The 24,949-nt window shown below is 35.9% G+C and overlaps 1 protein-coding gene across 1 annotated transcript in view; it reads left to right on the top strand.

Moving 5' to 3' along the window:
* Positions 1-24,949, top strand: part of STAG1 (stromal antigen 1) — a 374,182-nt gene that overhangs the window by 35,337 nt on the left and 313,896 nt on the right. The window contains exon 4 of the mRNA XM_010858254.1: positions 15,996-16,160. Within this exon, the coding sequence (XP_010856556.1) occupies positions 15,996-16,160 (165 nt within the window). The remainder of the gene's footprint in view (positions 1-15,995; positions 16,161-24,949) is intronic.

Below are 24,949 nucleotides of genomic sequence, written 5' to 3' on the forward strand. Positions count from 1 at the left end.
TGCAGTTCATGGGGTTGCCAAGAGTTGGACATGACTGAGTGACTGAACTGAACTGAGACAGTGTGTTCAAAAGCAGAAACATTAGTCTGCTGACAAAAGTCTGTATATTCAAGGCTATTGTCTTCCCACCGGTCAGATATGGTTGTGAGAGCGGGACATAAAGAACGCAGAACACCAAGGAATTGATACCTTCAAACTGTGGTGCTGGAGAAGACTCTGGAGAGTCTCTTGGACTGGAAGGAGATTAAACCAGTCAATCTTAAGGGAAATCAAGGCTGAATATTCTTTGAAAGGACTGAAGCTGAGGTTTCAGTGTTTGTTCACCTGATGTGAACAGCTGACTCCCTGGAAAAATTCTTGATGCTGGGAAATATTGAGGGCAGAAGAAGAAGTCGTTGTCAGAAGAATAGGCTGGATGGTGTCACCGATGCAATGGACATGAACTTGGGTAAACTTTGGGAGATGGTGAGTGACAGGGAGGCCTGGTGTACTGCAGTCCATGGGGTTGCAAAGTATTGGACAAGACTGAGTAACTGAACAACAACAATTCAGATAATTATTGATCTCCAAACAAACACTATATAGTATCATGTTTCTTCTACCCTTGTGATTTTATTAGGAATTAATGGACATCGTTTTCTCTCTCCTCACCATCTGTAAGCTCATGTTACCCAGATTTATGTCTCCAGCTTGAACTTTACTCTGGATTCCAGACCACATCTAGTATCCACTGAGAATCATCATTTAGGTATTTAATGGTCCCAAGATATTTAAAAAAGCCAAACTTTCACGCTTCCTATCCCCTGCTCAGCCCTTTCATGGTAGCTTTGTTCTTCTAGTTGCTCAGCTGTAAACCATGTAGCCATTGAATCTTTCTTTCCCAGACTATATCTAAACTATCAACATATGTTGTCTAATTGATTTGCAAATTGCATCAATCATTTTTTATTGTAATGCTGAGTTAAGCCACCATCATGTGCTTTTGTTGAAACCTATCATGTGTGCTCCTTGACTCAGAGTCCTGTGTCATCTTTTCAGTGGGGACTCCCTTAATGATCGTATCTGGAATTGTGTATCTTCCCTCCTACTGCAAGGGACTTTTTGTCTTCATCGTGTGTGTGTGTGTGTGTGTGTGTGCGTTTTCTCCCCTTTTTGTCCTCATCGTATGTGTGTTTGTGTGTTCTCCCCTTTCTCTGTAGTACTTATTGTTATCTCACATAGTATGTCCTTTAGGTGTTTATTCATTGTCTGACTTCCTGGTGGCTCAGACGGTAAGCCTACAATGCAGGAGACCCGGGTTTGATCCCTGGGTTGGGAAGAGCTCCTGGGGAAGGAAATAGCAACCCACTCCAGTACTCTTGCCTGGAAAATTCCATGGATGGAGGAGCCTGGTAGGCTACAGTCCATGGGGTCGCAAAGAGACGGACACGAATGAGCGACTTAAATGTCAATGTCAGTGTCTGTTAGAAGGTAAGCTGCTTGAAGTGAGGGATTTTTATCTGGTTTGTTTACTGCTCTATACTACTGTTTGACTTCAGTGACTGTTTATTGAGTTAATGAATGGTGTTTAATTTTGTTAAATCATCACTCTTTTTTCCTTAGTGTTTAAAATTTTTTAAATTTTGAGATAATTTCAGTCACAGATGAATTCCAAGAATTCTACAAAGAATTCCTGTGCAGATTCTTCATGCATATTGTCCAAATGTTAACATGTTACAATATTTGCTTTATCATATTTTCTCTCTATATATATACAGACAAATGCATAAATGTAAGTATACATTTATATATACAAATCTATTATATACAAATTATTATTTTTTAACTCTTTGAGAGTACTTTGTTGACATGATGCCACTTAACTCTTAGTACTTTATTTAGTATACATTTTCTTAAAATCAAATATATTCTTCACAACCACAGTACATGTTTGAAAAATAAGGAAAACAATATTTGTATAATACTGACCTTATGTGCATAAATTTCATTCAGATTTTGTCTGATATTCTAATAATGCCCTAAATAAAAGAAAAAAGTTTTTTTCCCCTTGGTTCATGATCCAGTCCAGGATTTCATGTTTCTTTTAGCTGTCATGTAAATCAGCATAACTGTAACATCACTTGTCTTTACTCTCTGGTTTAATGTTTTATTATGTTTTTTGTTCTCCATTCTATTTAAGTGAGAACCAGTACTTATATTCTGAACATTATTTAACTTTCATATTTGTGTAGGGTAAGTAGGAAAAGTAAAAAAAGAGATACAATTTTTACTTTTCTGCCCATATATTCATGTACATAGAAAATTTAGTGTAGCATATACAACAAAACATTAACAATGAGTATCAGAAGTAAAGGTTAACAAGTGAATATATTTTTGAAAATTAGATATTCTAAATTCCTTGGTACTATTGTTTATGTTATGAATTTTATGATATATATTTTATAAATTTAATCACTTCATAGTATTCTGCCTGTAATTATCTAATTGATTCCCTATTCTTGAACATAAATGTTAAAATTTGCTTACTAATTTAAACCATGCAGACATAAGGTTATATCTCAGGAATAAATTTTGTTCTAGAGCCATAGATACTTTTTAGTCTAGATTCTTAAAATTAGAATTTATTACTCAAAAGATATGCTATATATTTTGAAGGTTTTAATGTATGTTACCGCCTTACTTTTCACACAACAAAATATATGGCATTACTTATATTACTTTTGAGTATACTGATTGTTAAATCTTTTCTGATTTTTTTTAAGTACTGTAACATTTTGTCAATATGTTCTGCAATAGTGGTCATTTGTATTTCTTTTCTGAATTGCCTATTGGTCCTTTTCCATACCACTTTTTCTATTTTTAATTTTCTAAGCAACTGAAATATCTTTTTAAAATAGTTTTTGCAGCTTAAGCCTACATACTTTTATGATCAGTTTTGGAAATGTAATTATCAGTTGGATTTGTATCTATCTCCTCTTTGTCAAATCAGCTTTCTTATTTTATTTTGAAAATTTTTTCATTGAACATTTCTTCTATAGACTAACATTTAGTTCTGGCTTCCTTAATTATGCTAAAAGATACCATAATTTTTCCAGGAATCTAGAATTAAAACAGCAGTCACCATTTAATTTCCTCATCCCAAATCCCTTCCCCTCCATCCTATATCTAATGAGATTCCAAGTCTCATGAATTTTTGTTTCATAATGTCTTATACAATCTGTCCCTTTTTTTACATTTCCAATGTTCCTTTCTTTAGGCCTCACTTTAAAGGACTTTGTAGTTACCTTCCTGTTTTTAAACTTTTCCCTTTTCCATCCTATTTTTTAAATCACTGCCAGGTTGACCCTTTTTTATTTTAACTTGTTCAAATATTAAGAAGCATCTTTTTATTTGGGGCATGTTCTTCTAACTTATTTTATTGTGTTTGTAAACTCATAACCTTTTATTCAGTCAAATACATCTCTTTTGTCCTTCTGTATATGGCTTGTGTGTTTTTACTTATTCCTGAGTGTTCATTGGAAGGACTGATGTTGAAGTTGAAACTCCAATACTTTGGCCACCTGATGTGAAGAGCTGACTCATTTGAAAAGACCCTGATACTGGGAAAGATTGAGGGCATGAGGAGAAGCGGACGACAGAGGATGAGATAGTTGGATGGCATCACCGACTCAGTGGACATGAGTTTGGGTCGACTCCGGGAGTTGGTGATGGACAGGGAGGCCTAGTGTGCTGTGTGGTTCATGGGGTTGCAAAGAATCAGACACGACTTAGGCACTGAACTGAACTGAACCTTAGCTCATGGTGTTTATTTTCTTTTTGAAATCTTTGTTTCCTAAATTCTGTTCATAGTAATCTAACTAATTTTATTAATTGTATTTAATTGATCAAGTCTCAATTTTATACTTATCTCTAGTGTGACGTTTTCCCTGATTATCAGTCAGTGAAAGTTATTTTTTCTTTCATAGAACCCTTCCAGTACTTATCTTAAAGCAAGTTTCCATGAAAAGTCTTTTTTTAAAATATACTATAGTTTATTGTAGTTATTTGTGTTTCTGTTTCAGTTGTTAGTTTCTGAAGATTTTACTTTAAGCTACCCCACATATTTAATATTCATTATTTGTGAAAGGATGAGGATTACTTTATATTCATACCTCATGAATAAGTTTAGGTTAGGCTCAGTTTCTCTCTCTGTTTCTTAAAGTTTGTAGACAAGTTACTGTACATATAGACTGCAATTTATCCTGTAGAGAACTTGTGGGATAGAGTAGGTTTGGAAAATCTTCTTGTCCAACTATGCCAACTTAAAATAGTTTACTAGAAGTGTAGATATACATTTAAATTAAGTAGTATAGAGTTGTAGTAAAGCATTTGTTCTAAAGATTGGTCTGCTGCTGCTGCTGCTGCTGAGGCGCTTCAATCGTGTCCAACTCTGTGTGACCCCATAGATGGCAGCCCACCAGGCTCCCCCATCCCTGGTATTCTCCAGACAAGAACACTAGCGTGGGTTGCCATTTCCTTCTCCAGTGCATGAAAGTGAAAAATGAAAGTGACGTCACTCAGTTGTGTCCTTCTCTTATTGACCCCATGGACTGCAGCCTACCAGGCTCCTCCGTCCATGGGATTCTCCAGGCAAGCGTACACTCTGACGTTAAATTGCATCATTTTCACAAAGTGAACGATGTATATAGGTTTTTGAATTCCTGAGTCTGTTTTCCAGAAAATTCATTACTTTATACATTGAGTCAGGGTTTGTTTTAGAAAGTCGTCCGCCCACTCCCCTCCCCGCCCCCCAGGTATTTGTTCGTGTCTTTTTTCCCCACAGTGTCCCTTGAATTACCTATAGCAGTGAATACCTGAACCCTGTGTACTATAGATGTCTCACTTGCACTGTGGTTTATGGGATTTGAAGCTTCAGTGTCCCTCGTCCACCACCAAATGACAAAATTGTATTAGGATGTTGAAAAATACATTTTAAACACTGTGAGTTTTTTGAGAGATAGTGTGCTACTATATAGAAGGATCAACTGTTTAATATTTTTGGCACATAGTAACTGGACAATGAATATAGAAAGAAAAGTTGTGTTGAATGAGTGAAAGAAATTGTCTGATACATTCTGTAGATTGAATCAATTTGAGCATGTCTCTTTGCTCGTGATTAAATTCACGTAATGCATATTTGATAATATTACCGCTTAGTGTCACTTGGGCTATTAAGCATAAATTCTTAGAGGTAGAATAAATGAGCCTCTGTGAGATAAGACATGAGAAGCTAGGCATGCATACTTGGTTGAGGCACATATTTGGAAAGAGGTTCACTTTCCATTAGTGGAAGAAAGATTTACTAGACAGGTAATAGCTGGGATAAATGGAGTAAGCTGATCATCTTCTACCAGGGAAACTGTAACTCTAGGATCATAAGGTACATCTGGTCTAGAGCTAGCACCTGTATTGCCTGGTAGCCTGTTATGAGGGCCCCCCCAATGGCCTGGGATTCAAGGATAGGATTTCAGTCCCTGAGACAAACTGATAATGGACAGGAATCTACCTCCAGGGAACTGAGTTACTGGCTGGGTTTCTAAGGCATTAGTAACCTCCGAATTAAGGGAAAGACTCAGTTTTTTTTTTTTTTTTCTATTAACTTATTTAAATCGAAGCATAATTAATCTGTAATATTGTTAGTTTCAGGTATGCAACAAAGTGATTCAGGTTATATAATTCAGATTATTTTCCATTATAGGTTATAGATCATTATAGGTTATTATAAGATATTGAGTATATTTCTTTGTGCTTACAGTAAGCACATTTCTTGTTGCTTATCTGTTTTAGTTGTTTGTATCTATTAATTCCATATTCCTAATTTATCCTTTCCCCTTTGGTAACCATGTTTGTTTTCTACATCTGTGAGTATGTTTCTATTTTGTATACAGATACATTTTTTTTTTTTTTAGATTCCACATACGAGTGATATAATATTTGTTTTTCTCTGTCTTACTTTATTAAATATAATATTCTCTAGGTACATCTGTGTTGCTGCAAATGGTAATATTTTTTGTTGTGCCTGAGTTATACTACATTATATATGTGCCACATCTTTTTAAGCCAGTTGACTGTTGAGGGACACTTGGGTTGTTTCCATGTCTTGACTTTTGTATTTAGTGCTGCTGTGAACATTGGGATGGATGTATCTTTTTGAGTTGGAGTTCTCATTTTTTTCTGATTTCTACCCAAGAGTGGAATTGCTGGATAATATGGTAGCTTCATTTTCAGTTTTTTTGTTTGTTTGTTTGTTTTTAAGGAACCTCCATACTGTACCATGTGACTGTATCAGTTTATATAACCATCAACAGTGTAGGACGGTTCCCTTTTCTCTAGACCCTCTTCAACATTTATTTCTAGACTTGTTGATAATAGCTATTCTGACCAGTGTGAGGTGTTCTGTTACATTTCTTTATAGTAAAATGAAATATCAGAAAGAGAAAGCTAAAGAAAAATCTCATTTAAAGTTGTGTCAAAATTACCTAAGAATAAACTTAACCAAGTTGAAAGGCCTATATGCTGACAATGATAATACATTGATAAAGGAAACTGAAAATGATTTAAAGAAATTGAAAGATATCCCATGCTCCTAAATTGGAAGAATTAATAGTTCAAATGTCGATAGTGCCCAAAGGAGTCCACAGATTTAATGCAATCTATATGAAAATGCCCATAACATTTTCATAGAACTAGACCAAATGGCCCTGAAATTTATATGGAACCCAGAATTGCCAAAGCAATACTGAGGGAACAGAACAAAGCTGGAGGGGTAACCCTTCCAGACTTCAGACTATGCTACAAAGGTATAGTAACTGAAACAGTGTGATATTGGCATGAAAAACAGGCATATAGATCAATGGAACAGAATAGAGAGCCCAGAAATAGACCCATGTGTTCACGGGCAAGTAATCTATGACAAAGGAGGCAGGAATATACAATGGGAAAAAGAAAAGACACACCCTCTTCAATAAGTTGTGTTGGGAAAACTGGACAGCTGTATTTTAAGCAATGAAATTGGAACATTCCTGTGTACTATGTACATTAATAAACTAAAAAATGCTTTAATGATCTAAAGAAATGACACTATATTATCTCCTGGAAGAGAAAATAGGCTAGACATTCTCTCTGACACAAATGGTAGCAATATTTTCTTCAAGTAGTTTCCCATGGCAAAAGAAATAAAAGAAAAGATAAAGAAATGGGGCTTCATTAAACTTAAAAGCTTTTGCACAGGTTTTGCACAAAGGAAACCATCAGCAAAAGAAAAGACAACCTCGGAATGGGAGAAAATATTTTTAAATGATATGACTGACAAGGGATTAATAACCAGAATATACAGACAGCTCATTCAACTCAATATTGTGGAAACAAACAGCTCAGTCAAAAAAGGAGGGGAGGCAGAAGACCAAAGAGTATATATCCAAAGAAGATATATAGATGGTCAATAGGCACATGGAAAGATACTCATTGCTAATTGTTAGAGAAATGCAAATTAAAGCCACAGATGAGATATTATTTCACACTGGTCAGTATGGCTCAGTTCTTAAGATGGCACCACTGGAAACTGGACCAGTCAAGTAAGTTTGATACAGAGCATCACCCATTTCTTTGATTTGAGAGCACCGTGATTTCTTGTCCAGGAATGAGACTATGTTTACAGGTGTCCTAACCTTTGTATCAAAAATATGTAACCAAGGGAGTCTGAAAAGTCACAAGATACTAAAAGGTAATGTTTATATTATTACCCTTTGAAATATTAAGTTGTACAAAAGTAATTATGTCATCATGAATTTTAAATCATTATAACTAGGCTCAAATACATCTTTATTAATCAAAATAGGAACCATTGCAATCACCACATTTTTGCCAATGAGAAATAAATTTGTTTATTCCTCTAGCATAAAAGTCAGTGCTTTGGGATTCAGTGAATTCTTGGAAAACAGTTTCTGTGTCTTGCTGGTCGTGGAAGCATTTTCCCTGCAAAAAGTTGTGAAGATGCTTGAAGTGGTAATTGGTTGGCGAGAGGTCAGATAAATATGGGGGATAAAATAGAACTTTGTCGCCCAGTTCATTCAACTTTTGAAGCTTTAGTTGTGTTATGCGCATTTGGGCATCTTTGTGAAGAATTGGCTCATTCTGTTTACTAATGCTGACTGCAGGCATTGCACTTTTCAATGCATCTCATCGGTTTGCTGAGCATAATTCTTAGATATAATGGTTTTGCCAAGATTCAGAAAGCTGTGGTGGATCAGACCGGCAGCAGATCACCGAACAGTGATTGTTACCTTTTTGGGTGCAAGTTTAGCTTTGGAAAGTGTTTCGGAACTTCTTCTCGGTCCAGCCACTGAACTGGTCGTTATCAGTTATTCCATACAATATACTTTTCCTTGCACATCACAATTCAATCGAGAAATGGTTTGTGGCTATTGTGAGTCAAAATGACGCTTTTTTATGATCTGCAGTCAGCTTATGAGGCACCTATTTACCAAGCCTTTCCACCTTTCCAATTTGCTTCAAATGCCTAATGACTGTAGAATGGTTTATATTCAGTTCTTTGACAACTTCATGTGTAGTTGTAAGAGGATTGGCTTCGATGATTGCTCTCAATTAGTTGTTGTCTGTTTCTGATGGTTGGCCACTATACTCCTCATCTTCAAGGCTGTTGTGTAGTTTGCAAAACTTCTTGAACCACCAGCAGTTCCTAGGCCAGATGCATTGTTGATGTTGTGAGTTGTCACTGATGCTTTATGACCTATTTTGAACTCAAATTAAAAAAAAAACAAAACGCTCAAATTTTGCTTTCTAGAAGAAATATAAAATAAAGAGCAAGTGTTAACTCATTAGGAAAAAAAGTGAGAAATGTACATTTAAATGATGTATATGATAATCACATGTATTTAACAGTATATTCCAATATCAAACAGCAAAGTTCAACAGTGCAAAACCACATTTACTTTTGCACCATCCTAATAGCTTTGTGAGGATAGAGGTTATGATGTTAGATTGTACAAGGTTGGAGAGTCTAATCAGGAGATAAACCTTCACCAGTAATTCAAACAGAAAAACGTAATTTGAGAAATTATCATTTGTTGAAAATTCTTTAATCATTTATCATTCAAGGATTGTGAATTAAGACAACTAACTGTCTCCGTGTTAGAGTGGCTGAAATCTAAGAACCTGGCAATACCAATTTCCTGGCACGAATGTGAAGCAACAGAAGCTGGAACTCATTGCTTGTTAGAATGTTAAATGGTGTTGCCACTTTGGAAGACTGGAAGTTTTGTACTAAGCTAAACATAGTTTTACCATATGATCTGGTAATCCTAGGTATTTGCACAATGGATTTGGAAGTTTTGTTTATACAAAATTCTGCATGTAAATTCTTATAGGAGTTTTATTCCTAACTGCCAAAAATGGTGGGCAGGATGTCCACCGTTACGTAGATGGATGACAAAACATGGTACATGCATACAGTGGAATATTGTTTACAGATAAACAGAAATGAGCTATTCACCTACTAAAAGACATGGATCAATCTTTAATTCGTTTTGTTAGGATGAAAAATACCAGTATGAAAGTGTATGCTGTGTGACTACAATTACATGACTGTGTAAAAGACAAAACAGTAGTGGTGATTAAAAAATATTTTTTGGAGTTTGCCAAGGGAAAGTGGGAGGGTTAAATGTGAAGCACAGGCATTTTTTAAGGTAGTGAAACTTTTTTCTGTTATACCATAATTGTGCATTCATGACACTATGTATTTGTCAAAAATCATCAAACTTTTCATAAAAAGTGAATTTTATTAATTCACATGTTTTAAAAATCATTTGTAAGGTCAGGGGAATACTAGGATGGAATGTAGAGTGAATCAATATCATCTAACACTATTGCTGACTTTAGTAACTTTGGAAATGAGTCTGTAAGACTAAAGTCGAAGAAAACTGCTGTACACAATGCATAAAAGAACTGCAATCTAGTTCATAAAATTGTTTCCCATGGGGTAGGGCTTAAAATACTACTAGGGCTTAAAATACTGCTATATAAGTACACTGATGAGAGCCAGATTTCTCACTGTTGGAGTGGGAGTTTGTAGATGAGTAAGGGGAGGAAGCATCCATATGCTAATGGATTAGAGTTGGAGATACCAGTTACAAAAAAAATTTGCTTTACTTAATATAGATAACAGATCATTGCATACAGAAATATTTGTAGTTATGTGTATATACATGGAACATACATTTCATTGTTTCGCCCACTTAAGGGCCTAGAAGCAAGGGCACTCAGTATCAAGGAGCAAAACCTAGTGCCCAGATCTTCATTCCTAATAAAATTCTCTAATAAAAGGAACCAGGACTATTACCCGAGTCTAAAACTGGAAAACAGAATATACAATATGAGCATGGAGAATGTTGTGCTGCCAGAAAGTAACCAAGTACTAAATAAAAAATACACACAATGGAGTATGTGTGTATTTATCACACAATATATATAATATGTCAGAAGGACATAGGAGACAAAACTGAAAGATCTCTCAATGGCCAAAGCTGAAACAAGTTGAACAACAAAATAAAATAATATTGAATTGTAATCCAAAATACATGTTGATGGGTCTACATTAGTATTAATGATTGAATGAATGAGAGAGAATAGAGAAATTTCCCATGATGAAAGAATATCAAACAGTGTGTATAAATGCTCGACCTCCAAGGAGGTGGAGCATAGCTCCTCACCCCTTCAATGTGGAATGCACATAGTGACTTTCTTCCAAACAGTGAAGCATGGAGAGGAGAGTAAAAGTAACTTTAGTGGAAAACCTGATAAATATCACCTCTGCCAACTGATTAATAGGTCAGCATTAAGAATGATAAGTCATGTGTTAGACTATACCCTTGATTGTGAGGTGACAAAAATGACACTTTATCTCTCATATCTTCTTCTCCAAACCCATAATTCCAGTCTGGTTGTGAGAAAAACATCAGACAAACCCCAGTTGAGGAACGTTGTATAAAATACCTATACAACATAAAATACTTGTCCAAAATTCCTTAAAATTTTCAAGGTCACCATAAACCAGGAAAGAATAAAAACTGTTGCAGCCAAGAGGAGCTTAGGGAGACATGATGTGAATATGTCTAAGAGTCCTTGGGTGGGCTTCTAGAACAGATCATTAAAAAAAAAACTAGGAAAATCTGAATTAAATATGGACTTTTGTTAATGTATCAATAGTGGTTCATTAATTGTAACATATCATACAAATAATAAGGTGTTAATAATAGGTCTAATTAGATAAGATATATGTGGGGGTTCCTTGTACTGTCTTCACGACTTTATTTTGTATAGCTAACACTGTTCTAAAAATACTTTATTTAAAAATAGGCAGTAAATTTATTATGTATTAATCCACACACACAAATAGAGGTCAGGCTATTAACTATAATATCAAGAGGAGTGAGAGATACTTTGAAGAATATAAGAATAGAGAATGATGGGAATGTGTCCTATGAGCAGGAAGAGAAGCGCCACTATGCTGTGCTTTGTAGTGTTCCTCCAGGTCATTTGAGTTATAAAGCTTACCATTGCAGCAGACGACTAGAAAAATGTTTACCGAATCCAGTTCCAGTATCACAAAGTGTGGCAAAATAGAGTACATTTGGAGAACAGTAAATTGATAACCAAAACAGGCTGGTATGAGAGAGAACTAAACCACTCAAGAAAGCGTATAAAGATTGAGAAGATGCTTATCAGAGACCTAAGGTAATACTGCACGGAGAGGGCGATGGCACCCCACTCCAGTACTCTTGCCTGGAAAATCCCATGGATGGAGGACCCTGGTAGGCTGCAGTCCGTGGGGTCACTCAGAGTCAGACAGGACTGAGCGACTTCACCTTCACTTTTCACCTTCATGCATTGAAGAAGGAAATGGCAAACCACTCCAGTATTCTTGCCTGGAGAATCCCAGGGACAGGGGAGCCTGGTGGGCTGCCGTCTGTGGGGTCGCACAGAGTCAACACGACTGAAGCGACTTAGCAGCAGCAAGGTAACACTAACAGGGAAGGAATATAGGGAGGGAAGAGATATCTGAAGCACATAGGGATAATGTGGCTTGCTGGGAGGGTTGCAAAAAAATGTCTATTAAATTTAGCAACATTAATTTTACTGGTGAGTTTGATCAGTAACTCTAATGAGTTTATATGCTAGTGAAATTTATAGGAATGATAACAAGAATAGTGACTGCAAGCTACTCTATCTTGACTCTAAAGGTGAGACATAGATAAGGTGATAGCCGGTGTTGACTTTTCTTTGTAAGTTGGGGGCATGGCATGGGATGGGTTGTTAATTGAAGAATGTGCCTTGTCTAACTCAATGAAACTATGAGCCATGCCCTGTAGGGCCACCCAAGTTGGACGGGTCATGGTGGAGAGTTCTGGCAAAATGTGGTCCACTAGAGAACTGAATGATAAACCACTTCAGTATTCTTGCCTCGAGAACCCTATGAACAGTGTGAAAAGGCAAAAAGATAGGACACTGGAAGATGAACTCCCTAGGTTGATAGGTGCCCAATATGCTACTGGAAAAGAGTGGAGAAATACTCCAGAAAGAATGAAGAGAAAGAGCCAAAGCAGAAAAAAATCCCAGTTTTTTTCTGGACTGACTGGTAATGGAAGTAAAGTATGATGCTGTAAAGAACAGTGTTGCATAGGCACCTGGAATGTTAGGTCCGTGAATCAAGGTAAATTGGAAGTGATCAAATAGGAGATGGAAAGAGTGAACATTGACCTTTTAGGAATCAGGGAACTAAAATGGACCAGAATGGGCAAATTTAATTCAGATGACCATTATATCTACTATTGTGGGCATGAATTGCTTAGAAGAAATGGAATAGCCATCATAGTCAACAGAGGAGTCTGAAATGCAGTACTTAGGTGCAATCTCAAAAACCACAGAATGATCTTTGTTGGTTTCTATGGCAAACCATTCAGTATCACAGTAACTCAAGTCTATACCCCAACCAGTAATGCTGAAGAAGCTGAGGTTGAATGGTTCTATGAAGTCCTACAAGATCTTGTAGAATTAACACCCAAAAAGATGTCCTTTTCATCATAGACTGGAATGCAAAAGTAGAAAGTCAAAAGATACCTGGGGTAATAGGCAAGTTTGGCCTTGGAGTACAAAATGAATCAGGGCAAAGACTAACAGAGTTTTGCCAAGAGAATGCACTGGTCATAGCAACCACCCTATTCCAAGAAGACGAGCTGAATCTACACATGGACATCACTAGGTGGTCAATACCAAAATCAGATTGATTATATTCTTTGCAGCCAAAGATGAAGAAGCTCTATACAGTCAGCAAAAAGAAGACCAGGAGGTGACTGTGGCTCAGATCATGAACTCCTTATTGCCAAATTCAGACTTAAACTGAAGAAAATAGGGAAAACCACTAGGCCATTCAGGTATGACCTAAATCAAATCCCTTAAGATTATACAGTAGAAGAGACAAATAAATTCAAGGGATTAGATCTCATAGAGTGCCTGAAGAACTATGGATTGTGGTTTGTGACATTGTCCAGGAGGTGTTGATCAAAACCATTCCCAAGAAAAAGAAATTCTGGAAAGCAAAATGGTTGTCTGAGGAGGCCTTAGAAATAGCTAAGAAAAGAAGAGAAGCGAAAGGCAAAGGAGAAAAGGGAAGATACAGCCATCTCAATGCAGAGTTCCAAAAACAGCAAGGAGATATAAGAAAGCCTGAATGCAGAGAAATAGAGGAAAACAACAGAATGGGAAAGACTAGAGATCTCTTGAAGAAGATTAGAGATACTGAGGGAACATTTCTTGCAAAGATGGGCACAATAAAGGACAGAAATGGCATGGACCTAATAGAAGCAGAATATGCTAAGAATTGGTGGCAAGAATACACAGAAGAACTATACAAAAAGATCTTAATGACTAGATAACCATGATGATGTGATCACTCATCTCAAGCCAGATATCCTGGAGTGTGAAGCCAAGTGGGCCTTAGGAAGCATCACTACGAACAAAGCTAGTGGAGGTGATGGAATTCCAATGGAGCTACTTCAAATCCTGAAAGATGATGCTATCAAAGTGCTGCACTCAATATGCCAGCAAATTTGGAAAACTCAGAATGGCCACAGGAATGGAAAGTGTCAATTTTCATCCCAATCCCAGGGAAAAGTAATGCTAAAAAAGTTCAGACTGTCGCACAATTGCACTCATCTTACACTCTAGCAAAGTAATGCTCCAAATTCTCCAGGCTAGGGTTCAACAGTAAATGAACAGTACTGATGTTCAAGCTGGATTTAGAAAAAGCAGATGTATGGCAACATACATTGGATCATTGAAAAAGCAAGAGAATTCCAGAAAAACTTCTGCTTTATTGACTATTCCAAAAGCTGTGACTGTGTGCATCACAGCAAACTGTGGAAAATTCTTAAAGAGATGGGAATACCAGACCACCTTACCTGCTTCCTGAGAAATCCATATGCAGGTCAAGAAGCAACAGTTAGAACCATACATGAAATCATGGACTGGTTCTAAATTGGGAAAGGAGTACGTCAGGGCTGTCTGTTGTCACCCTGCTTACTTCTATGCAGAGTGCATCATGTGAAATACCGGGCTGGATGAAGCACAAGCTGGAATCAAGTTTTCCAAGAAAAATATTAGTAATTTCAGATATGCAGTTGATACCACTCTTACGGCAGAAAGCAAAGAGGAACTAAAGAGCCTTCTGATGAAAGTGAAAGAAGAGAGTGAAAAGGCTGGCTTAAAACTCAACATTTGGTAAACTAAGATCATGGCATCTGGTCCCATCACTTCATGGCAAATACATGGGGAAACAATGGAAATAGTGAGAGACTTTATTTTTTGGTCTCCAAAATCACTGCAAATGGCGACTGCACTATGAAATTAGAAGATGCTTCCTCCTTTGAAGGAAAGCTGTGACAAACCTAGACAACATATTAGAAAACAGAGACATTATTTTGCCAACAAAGGTCTGTCTCATCAAAGCTATGGTTTTTCCAGCAGTCATGTATGGATTTGCAAGTTGGACCATAAAGAAAGCTGGGTGCTAAAGAATTGGTGCTTTTGAACTGTGGTGTTGGAGAAGACTCTTGAGAGTCCCTTGGACAGCAGGGATATCAAACCAGTGAATCCTAAAGGAAATCAGTGCTGCCAAATATTCATTGGCAGGATTGATGTTGAAGCTCAAACTCTAATACTTTGGCCATCTGATGCAAAGAAATGACTCACTGGAAAAGACCCTGATGCTGGGAAAGATTGAAGGGGGGAGAAGAAGGTCACAACAGAGGATGAGATGCTTAGATGGCATCTCTGACTCAATGGACGTGTTTGAGCAATCTCTGGGAGTTGGTGATCGACAGGGAAACCTGTCGTGCTGCAGTCCATGGGGTAGCAAAGTCGGACACGACTGAGCGACTGAACTGAACTGACTGAAAAACAACTCTAAGGCCAGAATATTTGCCGTATTTTTAGTACTTGGGATGGTTCCAAAAATTGTCAATATATATTTGTTGCATGACTGAATATGAAATATTTTAGTACTTAAGTTGAAGGAGAAGTTGAACATGCAGTTGGTCCAAGTAGCAATTTGTTGAACATGATTTCTGAGGAAGTCTAGTCTTGAGGTTGGTAATAAGAAAATGTCAAGATGGGGTCGTGTTTGGGGGCAGGGTTACAGCATTGTCATTATTGTACAAAATAGTAAATCTTTTTCTTTTCATACCTTGTATAAATTAACTTGTACTTTGCTGTTTGCACTTTTTTTTAAAATCAATACAAATATTGTGAAGCTTCTTTTGAAATTGTCTCTTACCTATAACAGTGCTAACTTGCCTTTCACAGGCTCAAACATAATTTGAGATCACTCTCCATAAGGCAAATATGCCTGCATTTAATTTTGCTTTTCCTCTTTTTTTATTCAGTCTACAAATAAGAAACCACGAAAATCACCAGGAGAGAAGAGTAGAATTGAAGCTGGAGTTAGAGGAACAGGCCGTGGAAGAGCCAATGGGCACCCTCAACAGAATGGTGAAGGGGAACCTGTCACATTATTTGAAGTGGTGAAACTGGGGAAAAGTGCAATGCAGGTAAATTTTAAGTGATTCTATTTTACTAATAAAGCAATATAGGGTCAATAACATGTAAAACCTGTTAGTGTGTATTTTGACATTTTTATACAATTGTTGATGTGTAGTCAAGTTTATTAAGGATTTTTCTTTGCTTGTTTTGTAAAAGTGTCAGGAAGGGCATATTGTTTAATAGTAAGTTAATGTTACAAATTTTAAATTGCATTATGTTGAATAAAATAATTTGCAATATAGCAGGAACTGCCTGAGAATTTGTATTGCTTCAGTCATGTGTATTTTTAGAATTTGACTTAATGTAAGTAACATATGTGTATTGAAGAATATTTGAAAGAGGAAAGGGTGTAAAAAAAAGCGTTAGTGAATTAGAAATAACCACAGTAAACATTTTATGGTTATTTGTGTTTGTGTGATGTTTTATAACTTCCTACACTGTTTTTTCTGCCCTCATTCACTCAATAAGTGTCATTAAATAGTCTCGAAGAGCATATCTTTATTGGTTTCTGACTAATTTATTTTAAGGATAAACTATAAGTATTATGATTCCTTTAGTGTGTGTTTACATTTTTAGAATATTTTAAAACTTATTAATCATTTGTATTTAGTTCCTTACATCTTCTTTTCATTTTAAAGGACTAGAGGTAAAATTATTTTAAGAATATTTCTTAACTATGTAGTAATAAATACCATTTTATTCTCCAGAATTTGTACTAGTTTATCTTTCACCAGAAGTTGAGCTAGCAATTGGATTTTATATTTAAGAATTATTTGGCAATGTAGGTAAAGACAGTAATTCATTATTTTAATTTCCATTTTTAAATTACTAATGATTGTATGTTTAATCTATTTTGTCTTTGCTCATTTTTGATACCTCATTTTCAATGGGTAATTTATGAAACAGATTTACTTTTAGAACCAAAAGCAGGCAACTTTCCATTAATACACCTTTTATTTTTTACATGTATTTCTTTTTGAATTCCTTAAAGGGGTTTAATGTATGTTACCGGATTGATTTGTTCAGGAATCTTGGAATATTGTATGGGAAGGGGAGGGTGTTAGAGTGGTATGATGATGCTAAATATTGATGATGCTAAATGGTGAAATACTGAATTCCCAGTGATCCAAAGCAGTGGACAACATTAAAATATATAAGTATAATTTTGAAATATATTAAGTGATTTTTAGCCATTAAGCTTGATAGTTTATATTGCAGATACAAACTGCAATAGAAAAATTGTTAACAGGCTATAGAGATATTAATCAAAATCTATTTGTTGCCTCCCATCCGTAGGTAGAGATACAAACAGAAAATCAAGGAAATTAAATTCTAAAATTGCATTTCATTATTTTGCTTTCTTTTTTCATGCAAAAGTTTATTTTTCTAGCTTTTATTTAATATGAATAAAATCTTCAATATTTATTGTGAACAAAATCTAGTCATTTGATTTTGATATACACTAGTGATGAGTATAGGATTTTTTTCTTTTTCACTCACTATGTTCTGTATTCTTCATCTACATTACTCTTTCCTATCGCTGTTTTCATACTTTATTCTCTTTTTAAATTATTTTGGATTCATATTTTATAAAGGGTAAAGATTAGTAGTCAGAACCTTAGTACCTTCCAGAATTTGGTTTTAACTCACTTTTTCAACTTTTTCTCACTATTCGTCTTTTGAAAGTGACCCTATGTATTTTTTGCTTTGCTGTAATTTTTTATTATTCTTTTATGTTTTTGTTTCCTAGCTGTATTCATATTAATCTACAAATTGCTGTAATTTTTTTCATTTTATTCAGCATTCTGTTGTGGACATTTTTTTCCAGTGGATTAACCTTAGAATTTTTAACATTTATATTATCTAATTAGTTTTCTTTTGGACTGCTTTATTGTTTAAGAAGAATAAGTATATTTAAGATAACTAAGAGTAGTTTTATTCTGTTAAAAATAGTACTTCTTTGAAGATCTTTATATATCCTTATGAAACCCTGCCTGTAGGAATCCTTTGTAATGTAAATTCTTGAAAGTGGTCACTGAGCGAAAGGAATGCCTAAAAATTCATGTTTAAAAAATGAATGCAAGTATTTTAATGAAGCTGGCACACTAATTTCAGTGTTTATTATTCCTTCATTTCAAAGTAATCCCTTCATAAAGTAATGAAAGACAAAGTGCTAGAAAGAGTTTAAACATTAATGGGTTTAGAAACTAAATGTTTCTGTGGTTTATATAGAAAAAAAACTACCTAGTGGTCAGCATTAGGTTTAAGGTAGCAGAAGCAGATACTTGTAGCCAAGAGTTTTGATCTTGTATGTTAAAAGGATGTAAGGTGCTTCATGAAGTGTGTATGAATAAAGTTAGGCTTAAAATACATGAAGCCAGGGCCTAATATGAGACCCCATACTTGGAAAGGAGATGGAAGAAAGCCACTGATAACTGTTGCATAGGCTAAGGCTTGTGTTTAAGGGGATCATATTAATAAATGTCTTAGGTTAGTCTTGAGACTCTGCTTTATGCTTATCATCCATGTAGTTAACTGATAGAGACTCCTTTACTATTCAGGATGGCCTAGTTTGGATACTGGCTTATGCTAAAACCCCGCTTTTTGGAAATCGTGAGATGAAGGAAAGAAGAGGACAGACATAGTCCTTATAATCAGGACCTGAAGTAAAATGACTACTTTCTTAATTGGTGAGGGAATCTTTAAAATTTCCTGTATCATCTTAGAGCAGGAAGTTCTTTTTAAGCCCACTGTACGATCTAGTTCTCCATGAAGTGAGTAGATGGAGCAGAGATAGTCTCAAAAGCATAGGAAGGGGTAAAAAATAAAAGAAACAAGTATGTTTAAGTTTCCACAGAGATGAAAGAAATTCTACCTAATACTAAAAAGGAAATAAACTTAGTAAATAGGTTTTTCTGAGGTTAAAAAGCTGCATTAGATGCCATCAAAGGGAGAATTCAAGAATTGGCATTCATTAGGCATTCATTCAGAATGTAGCCCAGAAATAAAAAAGTAAATATGAAAGAGCAGTTGAGTGACTTTGATGTGGATTGAAAGGGTTCCAAAATATGCAGGGGAAGAATTCCAAGGGAATAGAAGAGATAGGTTTTGAAGAGGTAGTCTTTTAGAAAATTTCAGTCACATTTCCTCAGATCTAGAGTTTGTTGTCAGGAGTAAGAAAAGTGAAAATCATTACACAGGCATTCCTTGTTGTTGTTGTTGTTTTTTCCTGCGCTTTGCAGATACTTCGTTTTTTAAAAATTGAAGGCTTATGGCAACCCTTCATCAAACAAGTCTATAAGCACCATTTTTCCAACAGCATTATCTTTTAATTAAGGTATGTGTAATGATTTTTTAGACATAAATGTTTCTGCACACTTAATATAATATAGTGTGAACATAACTTTTATATAAACTGAGAAACCAAAAATTCATGTGACTCACTGTATTGTAATATTTGCTGTGATGCAGAGAAGGCAATGGCACCCCACTCCAGTACTCTTGCCTGGAAAATCCCATGGATGGAGGAGCCTGGTAGGCTGCAGTCCATGGGGTCGCACAGAGTCGGACACGACTGAAGCGACTTAGCAGTAGCAGCAGCAGCAGTGATCTGAAACCAAATCCTTAATAGGTATAAGGTATGCCTGTACAGTATAACTGTAGAATATTGAGGCTTGGAAGAAAGTCTTGAAATATTTCATTAGGGATTGCCTGAACCTTTTTGCTGACCACAATGCAAGTAAGATTGAAATATTCAAAATAATTTCCCTTTCTACATTACATCATAGTCACAAATCTCGAAAGGCACTTTTAATTATTTCATGTAGTAAAGAGTTAAATAAACAGTTGAAGTGTGAATGTTAATAAAAGTAATATCAGCAAAAGCACTAATTAGCAATAATAGTATCAATTTAGAGAAAGAAAAATAGCAAACCTAAAGTAATTAGGAAGAAAGGAATAAAAAAAAGTAGAAATGGAAATTAAGTAGAAAAAGAAATGATAGAAAGGTCTACTGATTCAAAATATTGGCAGTTTGAGTTCAGTACACTTAAAGCTTACAGATCTTATCTTAGGAATGCAAGGGTAGCTTAATGTTAGAAAGAAAGTGAAAGTGAAGTCGCTCAGTCGTGCCCGACTCTTTGCGACCGCATGGGTAGTAGCCTGCACCAGGCTCCTCCGTCCATGGGATTTTCAAGGCAAGAAGTACTGGAGTGGGTTGCCATTTCCTTCTCCAGGGAATCTTCCCAACCCAGGGATCAAACCCAGGGATCAAACCCAGGTCTCTCACATTGTAGACAGACACTTTACTGTCTGAGCCACCAGAGAAGTCCTAATGTTAGAAAGTCTTTTACTTATATAGCAGATAATCATATCAAGGGGAAAATTGATGTAGAATGTTTATAAAAATCATTTAATAAAATAATAGCTGATACAGTGAACAATAACTTTGTGAGTAAACCATCAAGAGGGAAGTTCCATAGCTTGGTAAAGGTTATCACACAAACATTGTAGCTCATGTTACACCATTTTTAACAGGGAAATTTAGATGTATTCCCAGGAACAAGCACTAGAGTATAATAGTTGAAAATATAAAATTATCCGTATTTGCAGAATATACAATTGTCTATGTAGGAATTTCAACATAACCTAGACTATTGGACTAATGAGTATTCAGTAAAACTCCAAGAGAGAAAATTAACACTATAAAAAAAAAACAGCATTGTGTAAAGTAGTAATAAACAAGCCATCTAAGAAAATAGGAAGAAGAATGAATAAAATTTGGCATGAAATAGAATAAAATTCTGTTTCATACTCTTTATTTGAGTAACATAAAAGTATCTGGAAAGTACTAAAAGTCAGTAAGGATGGAGAGTACTAACTAGTGAGAGTACAAATCTGTATAACCCCTTTGGAGAAAAATTTGACAGTATTAAGAAAGGTTAAATGATCTATTCATTTTTCCTTCATTTAGCAACTATTTAATGAGTACCTACACTGTGGGCAACACCTTTTTCTTTCTTATGTCTTTCTTTTTTTAACTGGGATCTAGAGAAAATTTTATGTAGTTTTATAGATGAGGCTCATACAGTAATTTTTATTTTAATTTGTAATGGTGAAAAGAAAGACAAAGGAAGTAAAAGTCTGTGAACAGAACGATTGATAAATAAAATGTGGTATATTCAGACAGTTAAATTTTCTATTACAGTTAAAACTAGTGTGAACTAGAGCTTTAGGTACCATTATGGACAAATTTTAGAAATGCATTTTAAGGGACAAAGCAAGCTGCAGAATGATACATAATATATAGTACTACTTATATAAATACATACCTAAAGGGATCAGACAGGTGTATTTGGACTGCTATAGCAATAACTGAAAAAAGAAGCATAAAGAAACAAATATGGCTGTAAAATATTAACTGTTGTTGAAACTGGATGGTCTATACCTTCTTATCTATCTTACTATTTATAATAAAAGTGAGTATTTCTGAAATGCTTCCTAAAGGAGGACTTATATTGCCAGTATATTTGAAAAATGATTGTATCCCTTCCCCTTTGGAGAAGTGACATGTGAAGACTTTGGTAAGATTGGTTTTAAAGACCCTAGTTTCTTTTATTTATCCAGCATTCCACAAACCTTTGACTCCTATAACTATTTATGACCATTTTGTATTTTAGTCTTTTCTCCTTATTGGAATTGTGAAAAATCAACTTTACTGGCTTAACAGATACCTTACATACCTCCTGTAATTGGATGTTGTGCTAGATAGTTCCTGAATGTTCTTTCCTGTATAACTGAAAAGAAATTTTACCTGAGACTTGAAGGATGAAAAGGAGTTAGCTAGGCAGTTAGCAGAGGGAACTTCTTATAGCAGAAATGCAACACACAAAGATAAAATCTCTACCCCTACCATGGAAGCCATAAGATGTCCAGTAAGAGTAGAGCTTAAAGAGGCTAGATTCTAAACATTTAGCTTTTTCTGAAATTGATGGCATTTTAGTAAGAAAATGACATGATCATATTAGCATTTTTAGAAGTACCTTTCTGGAAACAGTTTAGGTGATGATTTGGGGTGTGTGAGGCTGGAAGCAGAGAGACTAGTTAGGAGGCCTTTTTTTTTGTTTAATCTAATTCCTAAGTAATGAAAGTTTATAGTGTCAGTGAAGGGGAAGAAGAAGAGAAAGGGACTGATTCTATAAATATTAAGGCTGCAAGATGCTTCTGAAAGATGAGAAAGAGGACAGAATATAAGGTAATTCCTATTTGTTTGACTTGGGAATATTCACTGAAAGGAAATTTGTAAGAATATAGGTGTTAGTGATGGGTATGGGAATAGTTTGGTTTGGACATTTTGCCATTTAGATGCGTGACACTGACTACATACTGAATTTTGGAACATTCAAGCTGTTACTCTGTTATTTGTTGCTTTAGTAGTTATGAAGTAGTATTATAATGAATTTTTATAATCCATTTACATTTTGTACCCCAGACTTCATCTAAAAAAGTTGGGCTACAGTTGATTCATTCAACAGAAATTCATTGAGAGCTCTTGTTTAAGGCATTGGAGCTGAAACTCCAGTACTTTGGCCACCTCATGCGAAGAATTGACTCATTGGAAAAGACTCTGATGCTGGGAGGGATTGGGGGCAGGAGGAGAAGGGAAAACGACAGAGGATGAGATGGCTGGATGGCATCACTGATTCGATGGACGTGAGTCTGGGTGAACTTTGGGAGTTGGTGATAGACAGGGAGGCCTGGCATGCTGCGACTCATGGGGTCACAAAGAGTTGGACACGACTGAGCGACTGAACTGAACTGAACTGAAGCTTGTCTGACCCTTCCCTTCATAGACTTTCTAACTATAGATGGGAGAGGAAATTCTGTATCAAAGTCAAATGGTCTGTTAATGTACTGTTACAAACTGTTGATTAATGCTAAGAAAACTCCATTTGGTCTTAATGTACAGATATAATAAATTTTGTGAATAAGGAAGTGGATTCAGCCTATAAATGAAGTATACTCAATGGCTCAGGTTGGTTTCCTGTTTGCTTTAGACAGATGACTATGAAGATAAAACTGATTTTGTCTGTTGAAGTTTTGATTGGGAAAGACACAGGTATCTTAGGGCGTTAGTCTGTGATTAGTCATACTCTTTCTTTTAGGGAGGAAACTTTGTTCTGATGCTAAATAAAAGTATAAACTTTTACAGGACATTCGTTTCTTCTAGTACCCAACTTACAAATGGGTTAGATGCCAGATCTCAAGGTATCAAATGCAGGGGAGTTCTCCCCCAAGGTTTGTGTAGGTAAGTTTTACTTACTTTATGATGACACCAAGGAAAGTGAAAAAGCACCTATGAGTTTATTAAAATCACACCTGTTAACTTGTGTTTGAACTGACTGTTAGGTAGTGACTGTATGAGAATTGAATACTTTGCTGAGCTGTTAATTGAATGGATAAATATGTCCATAATAGTTTTTTAATTTCTGAATGTTCATTAAAAGCTTAAAAGTTTTAAGAAGTATTAAAATAGCTGACTCTTGAAAGTCCCTTGAACTGCAAGGAGACCCAACCAGTCCATCCTAAAGGAGATCAGTCCTGGGTGTTCACTGGAGGCACTGATGTTGAAGCTGAAACTCCGATACTTCGGCCACCTGATGTGAAGAGCTGACTCATTTGAAAACACCCTGATGCTGGGAAAGACTGAGGGCAGGAGGAGAAGGGGACAACAGAGGATGAGATTGTTGGATGGCATCACTGACTCGATGGACGTGGGTTTGGGTGGACTCCAGGAGTTGGTGATGGACAGGGAGGCCTGGTGTGCTGCGGTTCCTGGGGTTGCAAAGAGTTGGACACGACCGAGCGACTGAACTGAAAATAGCTGAAGAATGTCGTAAGAGGTGTAATTATAGAAGAATTGGTGATGAAACAAACCTTAGGAGACAAATACTATTAGGAGAGCTTAGAACTGTTGCGTGAAATGAAAAGGAGAACTTAGAACTATTGCATGAAATGAAATTTTATAACAAAGATGGTCAGGATATATTGAAAGAAGGAAATACTATAATGATGATGAGGAGTGAAACCTTATAAAACTAAGCAAATACATAAGTACTTGAATAGGATCAATGTATGAGTGTAATATGAGAAATACCTGCTTATAAGTACAAACACTACAGTGACAGGATATTGGAGTATAGGACTTAAAAATCATGAAAAAAAATGAAAAGATTTATTCTGATTTTTAACAGTATCATAATATCTAAACTTAACATAAAACATTTAGATTAAGTTTGACTGCTACTGCTACTGCTAAGTCACTTCAGTCGTGTCCGACTCTGTGCGACCCCATAGACGGCAGCCCACCAGGCTCCCCCGTCCCTGGGATTCTCCAGGCAAGAACACTGGAGTGGGTTAGGTGATGGTAAATGTGGAAAACTGAAAATAGCCATTGTTTAAATAATAGTTTATTTCTATTTCTCTTATATGTAAAATATCTTAGGTGATCTTTGCAATGGCAGTAGGTAGACTGACAGAGCATCAAAATTGTTAACATATTTTAATACTTTAATAAGTTAAGGAATATGTAATCATAACTATAACAGCTATCAGATCAGTCGCTCAGTCGTGTCCGAATCTTTGCGACCCCATGAATTGCAGCATGCCAGGCCTCCCTGTCCCTCACCAACTCCTGGAGTTCACTCAAACTCAAGTCCATCGAGTCAGTGATGCCATCCAGCCATCTCATCCTCTGTCGTCCCCTTCTCCTCCTGCCCGCAATCCCTCCCAGCATCAG

Source organism: Bison bison, unplaced genomic scaffold (assembly GCF_000754665.1).
Source record: "Bison bison bison isolate TAMUID 2011002044 unplaced genomic scaffold, Bison_UMD1.0 scf7180017864384, whole genome shotgun sequence".
Taxonomy (NCBI): Eukaryota; Metazoa; Chordata; class Mammalia; order Artiodactyla; family Bovidae; genus Bison; species Bison bison.